This window comes from Hemitrygon akajei, chromosome 30, assembly GCF_048418815.1.
Source record: "Hemitrygon akajei chromosome 30, sHemAka1.3, whole genome shotgun sequence".
NCBI lineage: Eukaryota > Metazoa > Chordata > Chondrichthyes > Myliobatiformes > Dasyatidae > Hemitrygon > Hemitrygon akajei.
Window position 1 is genome coordinate 44428799 of NC_133153.1, and position 26448 is coordinate 44455246.

Genomic DNA, 26448 nt, shown 5'->3' on the forward strand with positions numbered 1-26448 from the left:
GAGTGGTTGTAGATGTGGCGTATTTTGCGTGGAGGTCAGTGGCCAGTGGTGTGCCTCGGGTCTGTTCTGGGACCCCTTCTCTTAACGATTTTTATAAGTGACCTGGATGAGGAAGTGGAGGGATGGGTTAATAAATTTGCTGATGACACAAAGGTTGGGGGTATTGTGGATAGTGTGGAGGGCTGTCAGAGGTTACAGCGGGACATTGCTAGGATGCAAGACTGGGCTGAGAAGTGGCAGATGGAGTTTATCCCAGATAATTGTGAGGTGGTCCATTTTGGTAGGTCAAATATGATGGCAGAATATAATATTAATGGTAAGACTCTTGTCAGTGTGGAGGATCAGAGAGATCTTGGGTATTGAGTACAGGAGATGGGATGTTATGCTGAAGTTGTACAAGACATTGGTGAGGTCTAATTTGGAGTATTGTATGCAGTTTTGGTCACCTATCTACAGGAAAGATGTAAATTAGATTGAACGAGTACCTAGAAAATTTACAAGGATGTTGCTGGGTCTGGAGGACCAGAAGGAGGATCTTATACAGAAAGATTGAATAAGTTAATGGTTTATTCCTTGGAAAGTAGAAGATTGAGAGGAGATTTGATAGAAGTACAAAATTATGAGAGGTATATATAGGCTAAATGTAAGCAGGCTTTTTCCACTGAGGTTGGGTAGGACCACAACCAGACGTCATAATCTAAGAGTGAAAGGTGAGAATTTTAAGGGGAACCTTCACTCAGGCTCATGAGAGTGTGGAGCAAGCTGCCAGCACAAGTGGTGCATGCGAGCTCGATATCAACATTTGGATAGGTACATGGATGGTAGGAGTATGGAGGGCTGTAGGGCCTGTTTCTGCGCTGTACTTATCTATGATAATAACTTTATAAGTTTTGTTGAGATCTCTGTTGGAGAGTGACTGGTATTGGAGGGGATATGATATCACACTGCAGCTTACAGTGCTCTTCCGTAGATCTATTTGTTTCTAAGGTTGTTTGCTGACTGTGTTCCTACAATGGATTTACTTTTTGAGGATATTAGTTTATAAAAGTAGCTATTTGTCTGCCTGCTGTCAGTAAGAATAATGAAGTAAACAGCGTTCCTTCTGAGGGCCACAATGGGACAATTTCCATTCATGAAATTTGGGCCAGGGTTCATGCTCATGTTTGGTCAAACCCATATTCACCCTAATGTGTGACTATTTGAACTCTGTTGTTACTAGATACAAACCAGGTAATCTATAAACTCAGTAGAGTCCTTACCCAAGCTGACCACTTCCTATTTGCAGAAATCCCTCGAGTTTGACACTCTGGGTCCAAGGAGAATTCAGAGTCTGCAGAAAGAAGTGGAAGAGTGGTCTCGGCGCATGCAAGAAGCAATCTGCTCAATTCAGGACATAACGGTGGATTATTTCAGGGAGACAGTGAAAGCATTGGCAGGTAAATTGGACTGGAACAGTAGCAGACTAACAGCTGCACTCTCTAGAGTTGATATTATTGAGAGAGGTTAAAATTTAGAGAACCATCAGAGGAGGAGTGATGCCTTTGAGCTGAGGGTCATTGCTCACAGAAAGATGGGGCATGTGATAGAAGCTGGGGAGGTGATCTCCAGGTGTTCCTGTTATTATTTATTTTAATTTTTAATGTTTTAAAAAAAAATTATTTAAAGGTACAGCTTGAAACAGGCCCTTCCAGCCCGAAGAGCTGCAACCCACCTATTTAACACTAGCCTAATCACATGGCAATTTACAATGATCAATTAACCTACTAAATGGTATGTCTTTGGACTATGGGAGGAAACTGGAGCACCTGGAGGAAACCCACACATTCACACCATCCATCCAGACGGCAATGGAATTGAACTGCAAGCTCCAAAGCCCTGAATTGTAATAATGTCACAGTAACTGCCCAGGCAGCTGTGTTCTGTTAACTTTGAAAGTGTTGGCACAGCACAAAGAATGCTGGAGGAATTCAGTGGGTCAAGCAGCAGCTGAGGAGGGAAGGGAACCATTCTCGTTTTGGATGAGATCCTTTAGGACTAGAAAGAAAGAGCAAAAGCCAGAATCAGGAAAATGTTTGTGTTTTATACAGCAAATAGACAAACATCTGTATTATAATCTGGTAAACAGCCTATGGTTATCTGTAATTATCTAAGAATGTGATTTAAATTTATTGGGGGTTTTGGCCTCTGAAAGCACAGTTGGTAAATCCCAGCTAAGAAGACTTGGACACAAGTGGCTGTTATATGATGAAGTGTAATTAACATCTGTACCCCATGTATTGTGATTTCTTTATTCTTAGGATCAGGTGTTCAGTGTTATCTTTGTTTCATTAACTTTTTGAGCAACGTATCAATTATTTGAATGTGATCTAGAGGAAAGATAGATAAGTGAATAAAACATTGTGACAAAAGCAGCTGTAGTTTCTCATGAATTCTCATTCTGAAGCCATGCAGAAGCAGATGGAAGAAGATCGAAATCACTTTGGCAAAGCTGCCTGGGCCAGTGTGGCACCTAGACAGGAAAAACTGAAGTTCATGTTTGCAAAGGAAACTTTGCAACACACCAGGGCAAAAGAATTGTGCTTGAAACGTAAGAAAGCCCAGATTCAATCCAAGGTAACAAGCTTGCAGTTGTGCTTATAAACCACTCTCTTTTGGTTGCCAAACATTTCAGTAAAACTCTCTTTAAATTTAGATGGAACATCTTGACAACAAATCAGTGGAGATGGTGGATGAACTAGAAATGCAGTATTATGAAACACAGCTGGAGCTGTACAGCATTCAGCTAGAAACTTTAAAATATGAGGAATTGCTGGTTGTTGCCCAGCTGGATACCATACGACGTGAAGTCAGGGGTGAGTAGGTGGCTAGCTATTCATTGTTCACATTCACAGTACAGCAGATTTATTTCAGGCGGACTCCTCTCCTATTAAAATTCAGATATTCCTGATTTACGGGTTGCATCTTACACTGAGCTTGTAGCTGTGTCGGTAAACAATGCGTATAGGTCAGAAGGATTTGTATAGATGAGGTGCTCCACCATCCTCAGCAATGTCTTTGCACATTGAGATACACAACAAGGCTTACACTGGAAATTAGGGATTTGCTGTTTTGCCCAGCAAGTACTGCTGACTAGTTCTTTGGTCTGTGTTGCTTATTGGACATGAGTGTCTAGACTGGAGTTAACTACAGGGATACGGTGTCTGTTCATTATCTCACCTAAAGAACGATTTGTGAAAGAGTATTGCATTGTTCTGGGCAGAGGCAGGTTGTGCTCCGTCTACACCTGGTTCATTGATCATCACTACAGCAAAGGTAGTAGTGAAGTTTGCTATGCTGGGCCACTTACCAGCTCCGGTTAAATTCAGTCAAATATGATAAGCTGTTGAAAATTTAGATTTTGATGCTTTTGAAAATTTACTGGGACCCCACCCTGACAGATAGTAAAGCTTTTCTTTTCCAACTTTTTTATTAGTTTCTACTTGGAAGAATACAGAGTACAAGAAAATGTATATAAAAGGTCAAAAAAGGTTTTTAAAAAACTACCAATTACATTATATCTGTTCATAATAACAATCTCATTACCCCATATTCATGTAAGTTAATCAATAGTTATATTGAAATATACTAATTTATTACAAAAAAAATCTAACCCCTACCAAGACCAAAGCTGTTTATTAAGGAGAAAAGGTAAAATACCTTCTCATATAATAAAAATTAATAATAGCCAGCATCTGAGTTTAAACAACGAATTGAAGGTTTTGAAAATAATTCAAAAAAGGTCCCCACAATGTTTGGAAAATCTTGATGAGATTCAGAAATTGAACAACAAATCTTCTCTAAATCTAAACATGACATAATGTCGCATAACCATTGAGCATAAGTAGGAGGAAAAATATCTTTCCATTTAAACAAAAGCGCCCTCCTAGCTGTAAGAGAGCTAAAGGCCAAAATATCTAGTCAAGTCACTTTTTATTGTCATTTCGACCATAGCTGCTGGTACAGGACACAGTAAAAACGAGATAACGTTTTTCAGGACCATGGTGCTACATGAAACAGTATAGAAACTACACTGAACTACGTGAAAACAATACAGAAAAAAAACCCCACACTAGACTATAGACCTACCCAGGACTGCATAAAGTGCACAAAACAGTGCAGGCATTACAGTAAATAATAGACAAGATAATAGGCATGGTAGAGAGCAGTAAATTGTTGTCAGTCCAGTCTGGGTATTGAGGAGTCTGATAGCTTGGGGGAAGAAACTGTTGCATAGTCTGGTCTTGAGAGCCCGAATGCTGCGATGCCTTTTCTCAGATGGCAGGAGGGAGAAGAGTTTGTATGAGGGGTGCGTGGGGTCCTTCATAATGCTGTTTGCCTTGCGGATGCAGTGTGTAGTGTAAATGTCCGTGATGGCAGGAAGAGAGACCCCGATGATCTCAGCTGACCTCACTATCCGCTGCAGGGTCTTGCAATCTGAGATTGTGCAATTTCTGAACCAGGTAGTGATGCAGCTGCTTAGGATGTTCTCAATACAACCTCTCTAGAATAGGATGAGGATGGGGGGTAGGAGATGGACTTTCCTCAGCCTTCGCAGAAAGTAGAGACGCTGCTGGGCTTTCTTTGCTATGGAGCTGGTATTGAGGGACCAGGTGAGATTCTCCACCACATGAACACCAAGAAATCTGGTGCTCTTAATGATCTCTACCAAGGAGCTGTCGATGTTCAGTGGGGAGTGGTTGCTCCATGCCCTCCTGAAGTCAACAACCATCTCTTTTGTTCACATTCAGAGACAGGTTGTTGGCTCTGCACCAGTCTGTTAGCCGCTGCACCTTCTCTCTGTATGCTGACTCATCGTTCTTGCTGATGAGACCCACCACGGTCGTGTCATTGGCGAACTTGATGTGGTTCGAGCTGTGTGTTCCAGTCATGGGTCAGCAGAGCGAACAGCAGTAGACTGAGCACACAGCCCTGAGGGGCCCCCGTGCTCAGTGTGATGGTGTTGGAGATGCTGCCTTCGATCCAGACTGACTGAGGTCTCCCAGTCAGGAAGTCTAGGATCCAGTTGCAGAGGGAGGTGTTCAGGCCCAGTACATTCAGCTTTCCAATCAGTTTCTGAGGAATGATTGTGTTGAATGCTGAACTGAAGTCTATGAACAGCATTCGAACGTACGTTTCTTTTTTGTCCAGATGGGTTAGGGCCAGGTGTGTTGGCATGTGGCCAAGTGGTTAAGGCGTTAGTCTAGTGATCTGAAGGTCGCTAGTTCAAGCCTTGGCTGAGGCTGCGTGTGTCCTTGAGCAAGGCACTTAACCACACATTGCTTTGCGACGACACTGGTGCCAAGCTGTATAGGTCCTAATGCCCTTCCCTTGGATAACATCGGTGGCGTGGAGAGGGGAGACTTGCAGCTTGGGCAACTGCCAGTCTTCCATTTTTTTAAAAACCCTGCCCAGGCTTGTGCTGTGGAAACTTTCCAAGGTGCAAATCCATGGTCTATCAAGACTAACGGAAGCCTACACTACGGCCAGGTGGAGGGTGATACAAAAGGAAATTTGTTACAAAGGTTTACCAAATGTAAAAGATACAATTATTAATACAGAAAGACATTAAACATTTAATCTTATATCTTCATGAAAAAACAGGCTAAATAGTTAGCTTTCAAATAAATGCTTCAGCATTCAAACAAAACCATTCGAAGGATCCATCTTTAATGAGATTCTCAGTCAAACTGGGTAGCCAAGGGATGAGTTAAAACCCTTGTTAAAAAAAATTCCAACACAGCTTGTTTAAACTTAGCACGTTCCTGCATTACCTCAAGTGAATAGTCTTCAAGAATCTTAATATTCCACCCTATAACGAATCATGCCCCTTCGACGGGATTTGGGAATTAAAAGTTTCTCATTTAATCTTGTGTCTTCATGTAAGGACAAACTAAACAGCTAGCCTTCGGATTTTAAAAACCTTTGTACTTCAGCAGTTGAATAAAACCATTCGAAAGATCCATTTTTAAGTGTGATTCTGAGTTGAGCTGAGTAGCGAAGGGAAGGCTTGAAGCCCTTGTTAAAAAAACTCAGACATAACTTCTTTGAACTTAGCACGTTCCTGCATAACCTCGGGTGAGTAATCTTCAACAATTCCAATCTAGCAGCCATGATAGTCTAAATCATGCCTCTTTGATGAGATTTGCGTATTAACAGTTCCTTTGTTTTAAATTGATAAAAACAGATTATTACTGATCTCGGTCTATCTCTGTTAAGAGGTCTAAACACGGGAGACCTGTGAACTCAATCAATCATAGGCAAAGACACCAAAATTTCTGGAAATAATTCTTGCAGAAAGTTTGCAAAGAATTCTATAGGATGATTACCTTTGGTTAATTCTTCGAGACCCAGAACCCTTAGGTTGTTCCTTTTACTTCTATTTTCTATGTTGAATCTTCTGTCTTAACTTTTCATTGGACTTTGATTGCTTTTCACAAAGCTTTAGCAATTCATCCACTTCCATTTCCAGGGACAACAAAATTGCTTCATCATTTTTTATATGTTTATCGTGTCCATTAAGAATTTGTTGAATAGAATCCAATTTACCATCTTTTTGTTTAAATTCAGAACTGAATTGTTGAAACTTCTCAGAGGCTTCTCATGTATGACTTTGCAGCAAATCCATAATAGAATCCAAAGAAGCAGGGAGATCATCCTTTTTAGTACCTCTGCCACCCCTTGTAGCCATAATGAAAAAATATCACACTTAACAAAAGAAGTTTCAAGACAGGTTGGAAATAGTAAGATAATTAGAGTTGGAGTAACAGCAGATTGCTGTTACTCCATCAGCCACCACCATGAAGTCTCGACAGATAGTAAAGCTGCAGTGGCTGGAATAGAAACCCTTTTCTTTGGGCTGTGTTTCAAGTACCAGATGAACAGGTCATTGCTATATGGTTCAGATCCTTCCAATGCTCATCAGATAGTTGAGGCCAGTAAATTGGGTTTAAACAAGTTTATTTGAGAAGCAGACACTTTAAACCAAATACACTTAAGTTTACCTTTGTATTTAGATAATTTAATGGTGAAGCTCCAGTCCAAAAATTAGACAATAATGGAGTCCATGGTGAAATGACTATTTGGATTCAGAACTGGCTTGTCCATAAAAGTCAGAGGATGGGAGCAATGGAACTTAGCCTTGTTGAAGTTTGGTGACTTTTGGTCAGAATATAGAACATTTGCTGATGTAGGCAAAGAAATGGCAGATGGAGTTTAACCCAGCTAGACGTGAAGTGTTGCACCTTGGGAGGTCAAATATAAAGAAACCTCCAAATGCAAGACCCTTAAAAGTTTTGATGAACAGAGGGATCTTGATGCCCAAGTTCATAGCTTCCTTAAAGTGGCTACAGAGGTTGACAGGCAGTTAAGAAGGAATATGGCATGCTTGCATTTATTGGTTGCAGATCTGAGTTCAAGAGTTGAAATGTCATATTGCAGCTTTATAAAACTCTAGTTATGCTGCATCTGTAGTATTGGACACAGTTCTGATTGCCCCATTATAGAAAGGATAGTTCAAGATGAGGTACTAAATTGAATTAGACATTGGCTTTTTGGAAGAAGCCAGAGTGGTAGTAGGGTTGTCTCAGGATGTTACTAGGAAAGTGGATGAAGGCAAAGCAGTGGATCTTGTGTACACATACCAGGCATTTGACAAGGTTCTGCATGGGAGGCTGGTCAAGAAGGTTCAAATTTAATACAAGTGCTAACACAAGTAGTGGATGCAGCATCAATATAAACATTTAAGACAAATTTAGATGAGTATATGGATGAGGGGTATGGAGGGCTATGGTCCCTAAACAGGTCCATGGGAGGAGGCAGATTAAATGGTTTGGCATAGACTGGATGGGCTGAAGGGCCTATTTGTGCATTGTAATTTTCTATCCGCATATGCAATTTTGGCTTTGGAGAGGATGCAGAAGAGATTTACCAGGATGCTGCCTGGATTAGAGGGCATGAGCTATAATGAAAGGATGGGCAAACTTGGGTTAGGACATAAGACATAGCAGCAGAATTCGGTTATTCATTCAATGGAGTCTGCTCCACTCTTCCATTATGACTGATTTATTATTCTTCTTAATCCCATTCATCTGCCTTTTCCCTGTAACCTTTAATGCCCTGACTAATCAAGGACCTTTTAACCTCTGCTTTAAAAATATTCAGTAACTTAGCCTCCACAGCCATCTGTGGCAATGAATTCCACAGATTCATTATCCTGTAGCTAAAGAAATTCTTCCTGTTCTCCATTCCAAATGGTCACCTCTGTATTCTGAGGCTGTGCCCTCTGGTCCTAGGCTCACTCTCTATAGGAAACATCCTCCCCACATCTACTCATCCAGGCCTTTCAATATTTGATAGGTTTCAGTGAAATCTTCTAAACTCTAGTGAGTATAGGCCTTCAAATGTTAACACTTTCATCACTAGAATCATTCTCATGAACCCCTTGGGTTCTCCGATTGTTTTTTTTTAGAGCAGCAGAGGCTGAGGGGAGATCTGATAGAGGTTTATAAGATTGCAAGAGGAATTGGTAGAGTAGACAGTTTCTTTTTCCCAGGGTTGAAATATGGCATATCAGAGGATATGCATTAACTGAGAAGGAATAAGTTCAAAGGAGATGTGCAGGGTAAGTTTTTTTTTAACGCGGCAAATGGACGGTGCCTGGAATGTGCTGCCAGGAGTGATGGTATAGGCAGATTGATAGAGACATTCAAGGAGCATGAATGTACAGGAAATGGAAGGGTGCAGACATTGTATAGGCAGATTGATAGAGACATTCAAGTAGCATGAATGTACAGGAAATGGAAGGGTGCAAACATTGTATAGGCAGAAGTGGTTTGTTTAACTGGGCACTTATTTACTGATTTAGTTTAGCAAATCATGGGCTGAAGGGCTTTGTCCTGTGCTATATTGATGTATGTAAACAATCCCCCACAACCCCCACCCCATACCTCCAGCACCTTAACAATCATTGGCTCATTAGTGAGTTATTTATCTGCCAAACATCACTGTCAGTATTCCCTCTATCTGCTTAACATTAACTTTAGATCCAGTCCCTCCACTAGCTTTTTAATGGACTGTCCATTAAGCAACACTGAATGAAGAGCTGGTTGCCAACACAACAAAAGGCAGGTTTCCAGTTTAAGCCTTGCTGTACCACAAGCAGCTCAGTGTGCAAAGAGATTGCCAAGGATGATGAAGGTGGAGTGTTGTCAATGCACAGCTGCTCAAAGCCAAGAAGAAATGTTGTGGGGGTGTGGGGGGGAACCATCAACTAAAACAATCCAAGATCCTCGTTGCAAATGAGAGAACAAACACTCCTATTCAGGGCAGGCTGGTGGAAGCAATAATGCATTACCAAAAAGGAGGGAGAAACATATGAATGAATAGGTAGTCACAAAAAAACAATAAACTAAATATATCCTGGTTGGAAAGATCCCTTGTTTGTTATCAGCTAATGAGGGCTTTACTGTTTGTAACTCTAGAAAAAGAGGAAGAGGTGATTTACTATGATGCTTGTGAAGACCCTGAGCAGCTTCAGGCCAATGAGGGGATGGGCCTGGTACATGACAGTCGATCAGTAGATCTTAACAAGTTGATGCGTAAAGCTCATCAGCTGGAGACTAAACGCGGTGCTATTGGCTCACGGCGATCCTACCTGAGGAATAAGCGGGTAATTTCTGAAACCTTCCACCAAAGTGATTGGTTTCTCTCTTGCAGTTTTGATGTGAAAAATCTGAATGCCAATGTTTTCTCCTGTGTGCCTTTAGTTTAGCAGATTGCTCTTGGTTTTGTAAATGCAACATGAACCAACCGTGTGAAATGTTTCAGGCTTTAGTAAATGAGTGGTTTGTGCTGGTATTCTGGTTTGGGCAGGTCAGAGGTGCTCTCTGATTGTTTTCCTTGTGGTGTTGGGTTAGAGGAGGTTTTACCTTCCAGGTGAGGCGAATCTGGAGTCATCTGTTGTATCCTATGCTCCTGGTGTAAAATTAGAGCACTTGTCGAGCACCTTCACTCCATCCACTAAAAGTGAGACTTCCCGGTGGCCAACCATTTTAATTCTTATTCCCATTCCAACATGTCAGTCCATGGCTACTCTCAGGGTGGAGGAGCAACAACTCATATGTCATGAGCATTGACTTCTCATGGTAAATTTTTTCCTCTCTCTCTTCCCTTTTCTATTCCCCACTCTGGCCTCTTACCCCTTCTCGCCTGCCAGTCACCTCCTCCTGGTACCCCTCCTTCCCTTTTTCCCATAGTCCACTCTCTCCTGTCAGGATCCTTCTTCTCCTGCACTTTACCTTTCCACTCGAGGGGCTTCACCTATCATCTTTGAGCTCTCCTCCTTCTCCTCCACCATCTTTTTTATTCTGGTGACTTCCCTTCCTTTCCAGTCCTGACAAAGGGTCTTGACCTGAAATGTCAACTGTTTATTAATTTCCATAAATGCTGCTTCTCCTACCCAGTTCCTCCAGCATCTTCTGTGTGTTACCCTTTGGCCCACAATGTTGTGCCGAACATCATTGTGGGCCATCAAACATCATGGTTTTGCTCCATTGGTTTTATCCAATTTTGGAGCAGAATATTATTTTCACTGTTGGGAGGTGCTGAAAGTTCTCATGCACAGAACTATGTTGGTCATCGAACATCGAACCAGTGTTAGTGTCTGCCCATCAACCAGTCATTAGGCAGTTCAGCTGACTACCAGAGAAAGATCTACAAAGATGTTCAGCACAACATTGTGGGCCAAAGGGCCTGTATTATGCTGTAGGTTTTCTATGTTTCTATGTGATGCTTAGGAAAATGGGTGTAAACAGATAGTGACATAAAAATTAGTGCCAATTCTTTGGGATGGTGTCAAGTGATGTTTAACAGCTGCTAGCCAGAAGTTTCTTTCCATAATTTACACACTTATCTACCTCTTAACAGGACTGCACGTATAGATACTTTGCATTTATGTCACCATTCACCTGAGTGGGTATAGTTGTAAGGGTGGCACCTTAACAGTTCAAGTTTATATGGCATATTAGTTATAGTGATTTACACAAGACAGATCAACTTGTGAGGTATATCACAGGGATATTTTCATAAACCTGTTTCACTTATGGGGGTTTCTGCTGAATCTGTTGATCCAGACTCTGGCCAGTAGGATCAGGAGCCCCACTCAATTAATAATCACTTTCTGCTATTTCGAATCTAACTGCATTTTCTCTTTCCCAGGATCAGTGTAAGGAAACTCAAAAGACAAAGCAGCAACAGTTACAAGAAGCAGAAGTTCATTTACGACAGCACCACAGTATTCAGCTAGTAAGTATTTGCCATTTATGGTTCAGTTTGTGTCCATCGTGGTATTGTTCATTAATACACTTTATCATATTGTGTTTACACAGAAACGTGACCAGCAGAAAGAAGAAAAGAAACAGAAGAGGGAATGGGTAAACATGGAGAGGCAAAAGACTTTGCAAAGGCTGCGTAGCTTTAAGGAGGTAGTGATCGACTCCTGTTTCTTAATCCCAGTTTTCAGAACTGGTAGATTCGATACTAAATTCTTCTCCCAATTTGGGTGTGGAATGGTTTTGATGGTACTGGCTCCCAATTCTCTCTGCATTTTTGCAAGTAGAGAACCAGCTGATCTCTGGAAACCCAACTGGAGGTTTTGGCCAGATTCCATTTGGCTGGACAAGCGTTTGGTCTGTCAGATTAGAGTGAGGGGTAAGAATAAACAGAATCATTGAGAAATGCAGTTTAAAATGGGTCATTTGTGTAGGCCCCGTCCATGCTAACTGTGTTTCCATGTCTGCGTTAATCCTTTTTGCCTGTTTTAGGTGTGTCTCCCTTTCTTCTGTTCCTATACAAGTAACTGTTAAAATGCACTTCTGGCATTATAACTGTATCCTCCTCCACTGGTACTTGTTCACACCTACATTTTGTAGAATAACTTCTCCCTCAGATCTCCTTTAAATTTCTCCTCTTTCACCTTCAACTGCAGTTATAGATTCCTCTGTGCTGGGGAAAAACGATTCTGACTATTTACCTATGATCTCAAATTCATGAACGTTTGAAAGGTCACTCATCAAACTCACACATTCCAATGAGAATTATCCCAGCCTATTGAATTGAAACAACCCTCCATTAAAGATTGCATCAGGGTCAGGGTTGCATCTTAGTGAATCTCTTCTGCACTCTTTCACTAGCACAACCTTCCTGTATTGTGGTGACTGTTTGCAGTACTCCAAATGCTGCCTAACCAAACTTGACATGACATCACCAACATGATATCCCAACTCTTGTATTTTATGCCTTGGCATTTCAAGGCAAGTATACCCAATAGCTTCAATGCCCTATCCACCTACGTTGCCACTTTCAGGGAGCTATGGAGGTCTGTCCCAAGGCGTCTCTGTACAATATCACTCCTAAGGTCCCTACTTAAGGTTCAGGAATTCCAGTACACAAGTATAAAGGAGATCAACATAATTGTTACTCTGGATCTGATGTAGCACAAAAAAACATAATAACATAAAGAACACAATAAATATAAATACATTAATTGTATGTCCATAAAGTGGTGCTAGGCACAGGAGTATCTGTGTAAAGTGACTCTAACAGGAAGTGATAAAGTAGTGGTTGGGGATGTGGAGCAGTGAGTTAGTGGTTGGAGGTGTTGATCAAGCTTACTGATTGGGGAAGGGGACAGTTTTTGAGTCTGGGTGGTCCTAGTGTATATGCTACGTAGCCTTTTCCCTGATGGAAGTGGGGCAAACAACTCATGAGCAGGGCAGATGGGTAATTTGGGGATAGAGTTGACAGTTGGAATTTAATCCAGAGGAATATGTGGATATGCTCTTTGGGGTGTTAAATTTAGCCAGGACATACAGAATGAATGGGGACCTTAGGCACACATTTGGATTATTTAGTAGCAACAATTGTATATTTGTTTTTTTTTTAACAAAGAAGTCTTCTATTCTAGAAATCATCGGGGAAGATTGCATTTAAACCTCGTTGTCAAGCTCGCAGAATGCAGAAGCAAGATGCCACGTCACCTTATGCTGGACAACCAATGTCCATCATAGATAATTCCATTAGTAAAAAACAGCCCAGACCCTCTAAGGCTTCCGGAAATATTCCAGTACAAATCTTCTTGCCAGCTGCTACTCCAATATCTCCAGGACAGATGGAAACAAGTGAGATCTCTTCAGATCCCCCTCCTCCACCCCCTCCGCCTCCTCTCCCTCCACCCCCCCTTCCACCAGCTCTGCTGAGCAGCAAGAGTTCATCAAAGGGAGATCAGGAGCAGCCCCTCATCTTCACCACTGAGAATTCAGCAAGGAAATCCCTGCAAGAAAATATAGGTAAGGAGCAATGATCTGATACTGTGCAAAATAATGTAATAGATTTTATCAGATGTGTTTAAAATCCATTCTTTAACTTGGTACTTGGATCCACACAATGACTTGGTAGTTTGGATTCAGAATTGCTTTGCCTGTAGAAGACAGTGGGTACTGGTGGAAGGAATGGCATCATTCCTGCTGCAGATCTGTGACCAGTGATATTCTGCAGGGATTAGTGCTGGGGCCTCTGTTAGTGGTATATAAATGATATGGATGAAAGTGTAAATGGGTGGGTTAGTACATTTGGAAATAACAAAAAGATCAGAACTGTGGACTCTGTAGAGTCCACAGCAAAATGTAGATAAGTTACCGATCTGGGCAGAAAAATGGTAGACGGTGCTTAATCCAAATAAGTTTTGTTGCAGTTTTGGAGGTCAAATGCAAGGGAAGGGATGCAGTTAATGGCAGGAAACTTAACAGCATTGATGTATGGAGAGATCAAGTCCATAGCATGCTGAAAATGGCCAGGCAAGTAGATGGGGTGATAAAGTTAATATGCGGCATTTTTGCCTCCATTGGTTAGGACACTGAGTATAAGAGCCAGAAAGTCATGTTGAAGCTATATAAAGCTTTGCGCTTTGCTTAGGCCATGCTTGGGAGTATTCTGTGCAATTTTGGTTATCCCTTTATAGGAAGGATATGGAGGGGTAGAGGGTGTGTACCAGGATGCTGCCTTATTTAATGGGTATAAGCTATAAGGAGAATTTGGGCAAACTTGGGTTGTTTTCCCTGGAGCATTTGAGTTTGAGGGAAGACCTGATGGAAGTTAATAACAAAAATTATGAGAAGCATAGATAGGGTCAACAGTTGGAATCTTTTCTCGGGGTAAAAATGCCAAGTGTTAAAGAACATTCATTTAAGGTGAGGGGGAAAGTTCAAAGGAGATGTGCAGGCAAATCTTTTATAGAGTTGGTGTCTGGAATGAGCTGCTAAGGGTGCTGGTGAAAACAGATATGATGGTGTTGAAGAGACTGTTGGATGATAGAGATATGAAAATGCAGGGAATGGACAGGTATGGATTGTATCCAGGCAGAAGAGTTTTAGTTCATGTTCACAGACATTGTGGGCTGAAGAGCCTGATTCTGTGCTGTATACTTCTATATGTAGTAATATGTACCTGACTGTATCTCAACCCATTGTCTTCCAGGAACAATGGATGATGTGCTGGCTTCATTGAAGCGTGGCGAAGTATTGCTTAGGAAGGTTGATCGAACTAAGGTGCAGTATGCAGAGAAGCCTCAGGGTCTGCGAGAAAGCTTGTTAGCCGAGATTCGACGAGGCGTCCCACTAAGAAAGGTGGAGCAAACCCTTGATGGAAAGCCAAGCCCTGACCCAGCCTCGGACAGTGACCCAGTCACTCAGTTGGAACGCAGCATTAAAGCAGCTATGAAACGGATGAAAAAAGTGTCTTCTGACTCTGATGATGATGATGATGATGATGATAATGAAGATGGAGAGTGGGATGGCTGACATACCACTGCGTCCCAGTACTTGCACTGTGCCATCTGCAAATTGAGTTTTGCACTGTCTGAATTAACTGACAGAATAATGCAGTTACTGCAGAGTTGAATGGAGATTTAGCAGATTACATGCCCAGCCAGTGTTTGAGCTGAAGGATCTTATCAGTGTACTGCTTTGCCACAAAATCTCAGTATATGTATAGTACCAACTGTCAATACCAATGTACATTCAATGCAAGGCCACAGTCAGTGGGCAGTTCAGACTGTTCTTGCATAAAAATAATTTGAATTAAGTGCCTTTAAATTAGAAGATTTCACCCTTACTGACTGTGCACAATAGAAGAGATGGGCTTGCCTGTGTGCATGCGCAAGCACAGGCTTGTCTGTGTGTGTGTGTATGCACCTCTTAAAACTTTTTAATATTTTGCACAGACTATCAATCCATCAATGACTCCATGTATTGTTTCCCTTATTTCCCATTCACTTTCTGTTGAGCTGTCTTGGTTTTATTTTAGAGATAGTCCCTGTGGCACTTAAGAAAATACTATTTTTACAGAAAATGTCCTGTGAATTGATTACTGTGCCAGCAGTATTCCTCATTATACTTCCTTCCATCTGTTTCATTATCAGATCCAGGGGAACTCCAGTGGAGAAGTGTGGTTGAGGGAGAAAGGCCATGGCTACATTAAGTAGTTTACAGGCTTGCGACACTGTGTGCCTCCCCTATCTTTGATGTTCCGTGATATTCCGGAAACATTGGAGAATGATTGTCAGTGTTAAGAGCCAGCATAGGAAAAGAACAAAGTCTTGGGTTTTACATTCTGAGGAAAACCACTTGTATGGTGTAGGAAACAGGATCCTGAAAACAGCAGTGTGCTATTGCCTGGGTCAACAGTGTAGTTCTGTGGTTGGTCATCAGTGAGATCCCCTGCTCTTGGGATAATCGCATGGGGTAGTCTGTGTTCAGCTGAGGTAAGGTATGTCCAAGGTTTAATGTTGGTGAGGGAGCACACCCATCACATGACTTGGATGCATCCATTTGAGCCAAGGCTCCAAGACACTAGGGAGTGATAAGGTGACACAGGTTTGAAAATGTTAAACTTTACAGGGCATTGGCCAAGTGCAGGGTAGTGGAGCAGCAGGATTTCAGAACTGCTCAAGTTTCAGCTAGAAAACATTCACCTGCAGGAAGTGATTGCTCACTTACTAGGACTGACCACTGTATGTTAGCTTCAGCAAGGTGTTGCATCTTAGGATAGAGAATTGACTCCTGCTGACATTTGAGGCAGTCTATGAAGTCCAGGATGCTTACAGACGAGCTGTTAACCTTTTACTTGCAGAAGTTATCATTCTGCTCCAGGTTTAATGGGAACTGGAGCAGCTATGGCTCTCTGCAGTTTAATGAGAATTCTCCCAAGCAGACACAACCAGATGACTGTACCTAATTGTAATGCCTTTCATAAGCAAGCCTGTACCATTTGAACCTGTGAAAAATGGTTACCCAGAGGAATTAAAAAGGCAACAATTTACCTGAGTAAAAAAACTGCAATAGTTGAGGGAGAATTGGTTAATATTGCATTATGCTTTTTTCCTCCCAGGGCACTGGCATAGTGAAATGAAAATAAACCATTGAAGTTCCGGTTTAAAGTAGTTTCTTTTCAGAATTGCTTTTGAAAATATTCATATTTATAATTGTACTTTGCATAAATCAATGAATGAAAATTATAGCTATTTTTAATAATATTGTTTTTCCTAAGTGTGATTACAGAGCACTCTGGTCACATTCTTTTCCAAGAATTCTCTTCATTATACATTTGTTTTCATTTTGTGAGGTCTTATTGTATAAACGCATTCTGCAGATGCTGGAAATCCAGAGCAACATACACCCTTTGTCATCAGATGAAGGGTCAAGATCTGAAATATAAACTGTTTATTCCTCCCCATAGATACTGCCTGACCTGAGTTCCTCCAACATTTTGAGAGTATTTATTTCCTTTTCTAAAGCGTGCCTGCCATGGAGTAGCAATTACTCATGGAAGCCACTAATTTCTGTTTGTGTGTTAGATGTTCTTTCTGTCTCATCAGAAGTCAATGCAGTTACTAGTGTTTTTATTTTTTAAACACTTTCAGGGGATATATAAAATGAGCAACTGAGATGTCCCAGTATAACTGAAACTCTGACTTCCTGATGGAGCAGAATGTGATTTCTGCTCTGTTCTTGTGCCAGCTGAGGGAATAACTGGTTTAAGTTGCTAAGTCCGCAGCTATGGTGAGATCCTATTGTTGCAGCTTTTGAACAAAATGCTGCTTGTATCAGTGAATTGCTAAATTGTTGAGATCTAAAATAATTGGGAAAAGACGAGATAAAATGAAAGGTTTTTATGCAGTTGTGTGCAGGAACCATGGACTGGAAAGCAGAGAAAGCAGCATAAATAGGGATTTCAGAACAGAGCTGCACATAGAATCATAATTTTGAAGAGGATGGGGGAGAGGAGTAGGGGGTGGGACTAGTGGGAGAGTACTACTACAGATATGATCGGGAAAATGGCCTCCAGCAACACATAATGACGCTTGTATTGCAACAAAAGGTGGCTGTTCCACTCATTAGATGCCTCTTCTGCTCAGCCTGTATTTGGCCTGAATCTCACTCGACCTCCATAAAACACTAGCAACAAGGCAGCACCCAGTAGTTTTAACATTGCCTTAAACAATCAGCTTAAGTTTAAACATTAGCCCCATTCATGGAATCCATGCCAGACGTTCCTTCTGACCTTCATCTTCTTTAATCATAGACATCACAATTAATCACTCACGAATCGTCTCAATACTTAAGGGCAAAAGAAACCTGGTTAAAGAGGACCTCTCTGTTCCTTCAACCCTGAAATTGCAGGTTGGTCTAATCCAAGCTTTAGTCACCAGTGTGCAGTTTACTAACTGAATTGCTGGCCAGTCTAATCCAAGCTTTGGTCACTAGTGTACAATACCAACTGAAACTTAAGCAGAGTATAAAACCCAATTTCCTCAGTCTGGAAGCTTTATGCAGGGAGGGAAGAAATATGAACTACTTGACTGTTTCTGCTTCAAAACTCCCAAATTGGACAAAGCTTCAACTTGGATGGTAAGGCAAAATTAAATAAATCTGTGCTTTTAGATCATGGTCGGAGATGAAATACATTGCTAGCCAATTTATCTTGAGCTCATTGGTGTAGGAATATCTGCAGATTATTAGCTCAAGGAATAGATTCTGAGTGTTGGGAAGCTATTATCAGAGGGTCAGCAGTGATTTCACGGGTAGGCCTGCTGTCTGAGAGCCCCAGGGACTCTGGCTCAATCCTGATCTGTGTGGTGTTTGCACATTATCATTGTGATTGTGTGAGCTTGTGGCATGTGCTCCCATTTTTTTCCATACCCTTGTGATGGGTTGGTGGCTAATGTCTGTGGTACAATACCTCGTAGTCTAGGTAAGAACCAGGGAAGGGAGAGCTGTTGATGGTCATTTATTTAGAGGTAAGCACAATAATAGGCCCTTCCGACCCAATAAGCTTGCACCACCCAGTTACACCTACATGACCAATTACTAACCCATATGTCTGTGTAATGTGAGAGGAAACGAGTACCTGGAGGAAACCCACAGGGAGAATACAAATTCCTTGCAGGCAATGGTGGAATTAAACCTGGTTTGCTGGCTCTGTAATAGCGTTACACTAACCACTATGCTACCATGTGTCATGACACACATGGTGTAATGTGAGAAGGAATTACTTCCAGAGGTTATAGGGAAAGAATATGAGAACAATGGAATTGTCTTTCAGAGAATGATGCTTCTCTGGTGTGGGTATGATCTGATAAATTTGCAGGCTGACTGTTCCCCGGATCATATGTGCAAGTATTGGGCACCCTGCAACTAGAGAAATCTCAGGCTAGGAGCAAAAAGGCCCTGGGCCAGTGAGCAGCATTGGACACTGCAGGAGCAAAGTCACCTCAGTGAAGAGAGTTCACAACGTTCTTGGTGAGCAATTGTTATAAGGGTTTGTGTACACATACTGTAGAACTGGCAGTTCTGCAAAGTGTGTCATGAGGACATCGTCAGATTACACATGGTTGAGAAGCATAAAAGTCGATTACTGATACTGATCAGTTGGTAAAATGAACAGAATAATGCAAATAGAAATTCTGTGAGTGCAAGATGGTAACTTTCTGAGGGTTAATGCTACTAGGACATGGATAAGAAATGAAGGAAGCATTGAGAAACAAAGGGGCCTTGGGTTCTTAAGGATACCTGAAAATGGCACCACAGGTAGAGTGGTGACGAAGACAATGGGAGATTATGTTGTTCTCATTTCCTCAGCAATAGAAAAGCAGGAAAGTTACAGTTTTATAAAATATCATGGTACTTTCTACATTTCTGGCCACCAGATTATAAGAAAGCTGTCATTGCGTGGAGACTGCAGCAGCGATTCATCAGGATGTTATCTATAGTTATGTGGAGAGGCTGGGTTTTCCCTGCACTGCAGGAGGCTGATGAAAGGATATGCTTATATAAAACAGGACAGACCTGTTTAAGGTTGGGTTCATCTCAACAGGTGTGGAGCCAATGTCCTCCCAAGGAGGTTCATTAGTAGTTGGGAGGGTTTAAAGTAAATTGGGAGAGGGAAGGTTGTGATCATTGGGAGGGGGTGGAATAAGATCCATAATGATCTCAATGGGGATTGCAAAGGGTAATGAGAGAAGAGAATTGTGAAATATGCAGGAATGTTTGATCAATAGACCAAGTGTCAGTGAAGAATTAGGAGCTGTGATGAAAGGAATATACCAAAAGACTAGTTAGCCTAATGTATTTAGTAGGAAGATCTTGAAACATTAGTGAAGATGTATTCATAGGATTGAGCAGAATTGACATGAATTATGAAAAAGAAATTATATTTACAAAATGGTGTTTTTTGAGGCTGTGACTGGTGTAATAGATGAGTGATAACAATGGATGTATAGAGTCACACACTTTGCTACAGTATGTAAAGCCCTGGTAAGACTGTGTGCAATATAGCAAATGGGTCCAGTCTCCCTGTCTACTTGTGATAGATGAACTGGAGCAAAGTTGTGGGGTGAGGATAGTGGTATTTGGTGTATGAAGGGAGACTAGACAAAGTGGGGCCCACAATCCTGAGTCTAGAAGAAATCCCTTCATCCTGAGGGTGGTGAATCTTTGAGAACTAGCTGCCCAAGAGGGCTGTGCATGTTCTTTCACAGAGCAAATAGTGAACAGAGATTGATAAATTTTTAGATACCAAGGAGATTGAGATGATATGGAGTTAATGTTGCTGGGAGCTGGGGTATGTGATGACGGCAGAGATTAATCTGAGAGTAAGGTGGGGGGAGTGAAAAAGTAAAACGTGAAAATAGACTATAGTTTGTATATGGAGGCCAGCTGTGTCCATACCTTCATTACTCAGTGAGGCAGGAAGCTAAGGAGTCTGGGGTGTTTCAGGAAGGCTGAATGACAAGGGTGTTGTGAGACATGTTGGATGGTTTGATCTCAGGTAAGAGCCAGATCAGCAACAGCCCCAGTGAGTGGTTGGTGGGTCAGCTCTCCAGGGTCCATAGGTTCCAGTTGAGGGACAATGATTAGAGGGTTGCACCCAGTGAAATGGAGCCCAATGACAGCTGCCACCTTCCATCCCTTCCCTACTACACACAAAGACCAGGAACCCCACTGTAACCTGCTTGTTCCTGGGCCTGTTGAGTTTGCTATATTATCACTGACAGTGACGTTCCTGGGAGAGTGGGTGGTGACCGGAATCAGAAGTTGAGAGAATGCTTTAATGTCAGTGCCAGAGATTCTCCACAGGAAACTTAAGAGCAATGCTGGAAACGTTTGTTATAGCAACACATTTTCCAGGATCTGCAACATTTATCTTAAAGCACAACTATTTGAAACAGTTCCTTTCTCTACTGTGCAATCAGGATGGGGTATTGTAGGGTTTATCAGCCAGGGCATGATCTGTTTGGACACTCAGAATCTTCCCACTTCCTTGTTGAGACCAAAATTGTAGACATCAAATCAATATCCATTCCCATATCTGAGGGAGTCTTGCAGGTAGATTAACAAATAAAAATGAACCGCAGACTTATCAGATAGATGCAGTCATTAAAGGGTTAGTTGTAGTGGTTGGTTCTCATGATCTTTGTACTGCACTTTTCTGTGCCCTGTGCATGGATATAAAGTTCTGTCATGCCACATGCTGCTCCAGGGTAGATGATTTTACTCCAGGGTTCCTCCGGAGATGGGAAACATGTCTAATTTTGCAGGATGCCTTATCACTTCTATCTCCTGGTAATCCATGACAGAGCTCAGAATAGTAAATTTGTTTCAGGAGTTTGGTGTTGGCCATGCCAATGATAGCCTGTCCAACTGATTCAAGTTAAGGCATCAACGTTGAGCTGAGAGGACACTGATATTTGATTATCCTTCCACTGAAGGTGAGATGCACCATTGCGATAAAAAGATGGTGCTGTCACAGCCCGGTTTGGAACTCATCTGTATTTGGGATTAACTGTTGTGGATCTATTGGTTAATTATGGTTTGCACATCACTGCAAGGTGCAGGTGAATGTCACAGAAGCAGAAAACGGCTCTATAGTCCCACTGGGCTGACAGCCAGAGGCTATTGTAAGGTTGCCAGTTGTGTAGTGGCTGATACTACACATTGAAGATCTTGTCCATTGTTCCTCTTGAATCCACACTCATTCAAGGATCTGCTCTTCAGCCTGAGAAATGGTTAAGAAAGTTTTATCATTGATGTTTCCTCCCTGACAGCAGGGATACACCTCTGTAACGTCTGAGATTCCCTAGCAAGTCATCCCCTGAACAGATATGAAAGTATGCTTGTAACTAAACATCCCTTCAAAGTTAGAGTAAGTCTGCCAAACAGAAGTAGAGAGATTTGCAATCTTCAAGCACAGTCCCCACTGAGAGAGCAGTTAAAGCTGAGAGGCTGCCACTGGTCAGTGGCTGGAGATGTGGTCATGAGGAAGCAGGGCCATGAGAGAGAAAGTTCAATGACTACAGAGTGAACAGGATCTGGTGTGGATCCACATGAGGGAGGGCAGGAAGCACTGACCCTGCCAGTGTGTGTGAGGCCTCAGCAGGGACAAAGGATTGCTTGATTCAAAACTCAACATTACAGGAGTGTGAAATAACTGGTTCAGTATCCGGTAGGCAACCAGTGAGAGGCTAAGGCAGCTAACAGTCACTGGGAATTACCCAGGCCTCCCTGCAAATGAACAGGTTTAGACCACCTGGTATCCCACATGGTTAAGATTATAAATGAAGATCAGTCATTCACTCCCTCCACAAAGAATTAGTTCATATCTCACCAAACATGTATAATTTGGTCATTTAATAATCTGGAATTTATAAAACAGCTGGTTTTAGTAACAATGACACAAAACTCTCAGACCATCTACAATGGTTCATTAGTATTCATCAGGGTGGAACTGGTGACTGCAGATGCACTCCAGTGGTGGTTGGGGTGGGGGGGGGGGGGGTGTTGAGACTGAAGACTTATTGTGTGTGTGGAGAGGGTGAGACTGCAGATTAACCGGTTAAGGGGATCTGTGACTGGCTGCCCCTTAACTGTATTTGAATGCAGCCATTCCCATCTCCTGGCTCTCCCCTTGTCAATTGTCCATCCCCAGTTTAGCAAGTCCCTGTCGAAATCCATGGAGCTCATCCAGTTTCCCATCAAGGATCCCAAGGAAGGTGGTGAGATCCTTCAGCAAGTTTTCATACTTCTGCCGGCTTTCCTCCACGTTACCCTTCAGTGTCTTCGACCTGCTCTCCAACTCGACGTTGGAGTTCTCTGCACTCTGTGTTCAGAAGACAGTGTGAGCAAGACCCACATAGACATAGAACAGACTAAGGCCCTATAGCCCATAACACCAGGGCCGAGTATGCCCCCATTACAGGGACTATAGGTTTGACATGGCCTGCAAGCAGAGGCCATGCCCATAGTCATCCAGCACAGAGGAGCCCATTCAGACCACAGTCCATTCTGAGCAAAAGTAATTTTCACATTCATCCCTTGTTTTGCATTGCTAACATTTCCATTAACTCCCCCCATATTCTACCAGCCACCTACCCACTAGGGGCAAATTAACTAACCAAACCCCTTTTTTTAAAAAAAACCCACATGGTCACTGGGGTATATGCAAACTGCATACACAGTTGCCAAGGTCAGGGATTGAACTGGGTCTTTGGTGCAGTGAGGCAAGGACTCTACCCACTGCAACTTAAGCTAGCCTGGGGCCAGGGCTGCACCCCCTGCACAGTGGGTTTGGTCTGTACAGAAGGGATGTAATATTCTGAGTACCATCTTCATCAACTGAAGCCACCATGGGGAGTTCTTGGGGAAGCTGTGGCAAAAGGGTGGAGAATATGAGAGAGTACTGTTGCAGTGGTTCAATAAATGACTGATTGGTCAGCATGAGAGGGAGAGCCTTGGTCTGTGGGAATCAGGCTGGAGACAGCTAAGGAGACCCCTCTCTTCCCACCTCTGCTGTACCTGTAGCTGTTGCTGTAAGCAATTGCACTGTTTCAGGAGCCCTGGGATGACCTGCACATCTTCTCTCAGCTTCTCCAGCTCCTGTCGGGGAGGAAAGAACAGTGTTCACCACCTTGGCATTTCTCTGCACAGTAACAAGCCTATGATGCCCACCTGTAGCCTACTCATAGTCATAAAACACTGCAACACAGAAATCTGATCTTTAGCCCATCCATGCAAAACACACGTGATACTGGAGGAACTCAGCTGGCCAGGCAACATCTATGGGGAAAAAGTAGAGTCATTGTTTCAGGCCAAGACCCTCCAGCAGGACTTTAGCCCATCCAGTCTGTCAAATTATTAATAAGACTATAATACATACATAGGAAGAGAATTAGGCCATTTCATCATGGCTGATCTTTTTTCCCCACTCAGTCCCCATCTCCTGCTTTCTCCCCATATCCCTTCATGCCCTGACCAATCAAGAATCTATCAACCTATGTCTTAAATATACATAAAAGATTTTACCTCCACAGTTGCCTGTGGCAACAAATTCTACAGATTCTCTATTCTGTTTTTAAAAAAATTCCTCCATCTCCATTCAAAAAGGTGGCCCCTCTATTCTGAGGCTGTGTCCTCTGGTCTTAGAGTCCCCTGTCATGGGAAACATCCTTTCCATATCCACTCTATCAAGGCCTTTCACCACTCAGTAAATTGCAATGAGGTCACCCCTCATTCTTGTAAATTCCAGTGAACACAGGGCCAGAGCCATCAAACGTTCTTCATATGACTAGCCTTTTAATCCAGGTATCATTTTTGTAAACCTCCTTTGATCCCTCTCCGGTTTCAGCACATCCTTTCTAAGGGGCCCAGAACTGCTCACAATACTCCGTGAGACCTTACCAGTGCTTTATAAAGTCTCAACTTTACATCCTTGCTTTTATATTCTAGGCATTTTAACATCACATTTGCCTTCCTCACCACAGACTCAATCTGCAAATTAACCTTTAGGGAATCCTGCTCAAGGACTCCCAAATCCCTTTGCTCCTGGGATGGACATCATCTTGTCCAGGTGACTTATCTACCATTAGATCTTTCAGTTTCCCCAGAACCTTCTCTCTAGCAATGGTAACTTCACACACCTCACAGCTGCAGACACCTGGATGCCCCTGCTGCTGTGCTGTCATCCCTGCTAGTGTTCTTTACCAATCAATTCTGGCCAACCTCTCTCACATGCCTCTGTAATTCCCTTTACTCCTGTAATACTGATACATCTGACTTTAGCTTCTCCTTCTCAAATTTCAGGGTGAATGTGATCATATTATGATCACTTTCCCCTGAGGGTTCTTTTACCTTAAGCTCTCTAATCAATTCTGGATCATTGCACAATACCCAATCCAGAATAGCAGATGTCCTAGTGGATTCAACCACAAGCTGCTCTTAAAAAACCATCCCATGGGCACTCTAAAAATTCTCCCTCCTGGAATCCAGCACCAGTCTGATTTTCCCAATCTATCTGCATATTGAAATCCCCATGACTATTGTAACATTGCCCTTTTGGCATGCATTTTCTTTCTCCTGTTGTAACTTGTAAACCACATCCTTACTACAGTTCGGGGGTCTGTATATAACTCCCAACAGGGTCTTTTGATAATTGCAGTTCCTTAACTCTATCCACAACAAATCAACACCTTCCAACTCTATGTCAATTCTTTCTAATAATTTACTTTTATTTTTTAACCAACAGAGCCACACGTATCCTTGGACATTAAGCTCCCAGCTATAATCTTCTTTCAGCCATGATTCAGTGATGCCTACTACATCATACTTGCTGATCTGTAACTGTGCTATAAGTGCATCAACCTTATTCTGTATACTATGCGCATTCAAATATAACACCTTTAGTCCTGTAATCAACTTTTGCGATTTTGTCCACTTTTTACATTGCAACTCATCCTGTCGACTGTAGTTTTGCCCTATAATCAGCCTCTCCTTTCTAAGAGTCTCACTATACATGGCCTCTGTTTATAAACCAGCTACCTCATCCTCAGCACTATCATCCTGTTTCCCATCCCCCTGCCAAATTAGTTTAAACCAACCCGAACAACTCTAACCAACCCTGCCCGCAAGGATATTGGACCCCCTCGGATTGAGGTGTAACCCATCTCTTTTGAACAGGTCAAAATACAAGAAAATCTGCAGTTGCTGGAAATCCAAAGCAACACACAGATAATGCTGGAGGAGGCAGCATCTATGGAAAAGAGTAAACAGTCAATGTTTCTGGCCAAGACCCATCATCAGGATTGGAAAAGAAGTTAAGTCAGAGTAAAAAGGTGGGGGTCAGGGGAAGAAGTATAAGTTGATAGGTGAAACTGGGGTAGGGGATGAAGTAAAGAGCTGGGAAGTGGAGATAAAGAGCTGGAGAAGTGAGAATCTGATAGAAGAGGATAGAAGACTATGGAAGAACGGGATGGGGCAGAGCACCAGAAGGTGATGATGGGCAGGTAAGAAGATGAGGTGAGAGAGGGAAACAGGAATGGAGGAGGGGGAGGCAATTACTGTTAGTTCAAAAACTCAATGTTCATGCCATCAGGTTGGAGGCTACACAGGCAGAATGTAAGGTGGTGCTCCTCCAACCTGAGTGTGGCCTCATCACAGCAGTTGAGGAAGCCATGGACTGGCATGTTGGAATGGGAAGTAGAATTGAAATAGGTAGCCACCAGGAGATCCTGTTTTTTTCTGGTGGACAGAACACAGGTGCTCAGTGAAGTGGTCTCCCAATCTATGTTGGGTCTCACCAATATAGAAGAGGCCACACTTGGAGCACTGAATCCAGTAGATGATCACAACAGACTTTGAACCTTACCTGGAAGGACTGTTTGGGGCCCTAAATGGCCGTGAGGGTGGAGTGTAGGGGCAGGTGCAGCACTTGTTCTACTTGCAAGGATAAATTTCAGGAGGGAGAGCAGTGAGAAGAGTGGACCAGGGAGTTGTGTAGGGAGCAATCCCTGTGGAGATTGGGGAGTAG

At 42.4% G+C, this 26448-nt stretch overlaps 2 protein-coding genes across 2 annotated transcripts in view; one reads left to right on the forward strand and one right to left on the reverse strand.

The window, feature by feature from the left end:
• whamm (WASP homolog associated with actin, golgi membranes and microtubules) overlaps positions 1-16528 on the forward strand; it is a 28173-nt gene extending 11645 nt beyond the window's left edge. Inside the window, exons 3-10 of the mRNA XM_073032811.1 lie at positions 1286-1436; positions 2444-2613; positions 2693-2852; positions 9519-9706; positions 11254-11340; positions 11424-11519; positions 13001-13382; positions 14569-16528. Coding sequence (XP_072888912.1) covers positions 1286-1436; positions 2444-2613; positions 2693-2852; positions 9519-9706; positions 11254-11340; positions 11424-11519; positions 13001-13382; positions 14569-14891 — 1557 coding nt within the window. The 3' untranslated portion in view covers positions 14892-16528. The remainder of the gene's footprint in view (positions 1-1285; positions 1437-2443; positions 2614-2692; positions 2853-9518; positions 9707-11253; positions 11341-11423; positions 11520-13000; positions 13383-14568) is intronic.
• Positions 16529-22262: 5734 nt separating this feature from the next.
• The window catches only part of homer2 (homer scaffold protein 2), a 39762-nt gene continuing 35576 nt past the window's right edge, over positions 22263-26448 (reverse strand). Inside the window, 2 exon segments of the mRNA XM_073032812.1 lie at positions 22263-22746; positions 23442-23522. Of these exon segments, the coding sequence (XP_072888913.1) occupies positions 22558-22746; positions 23442-23522 (270 nt within the window). The 3' untranslated portion in view covers positions 22263-22557.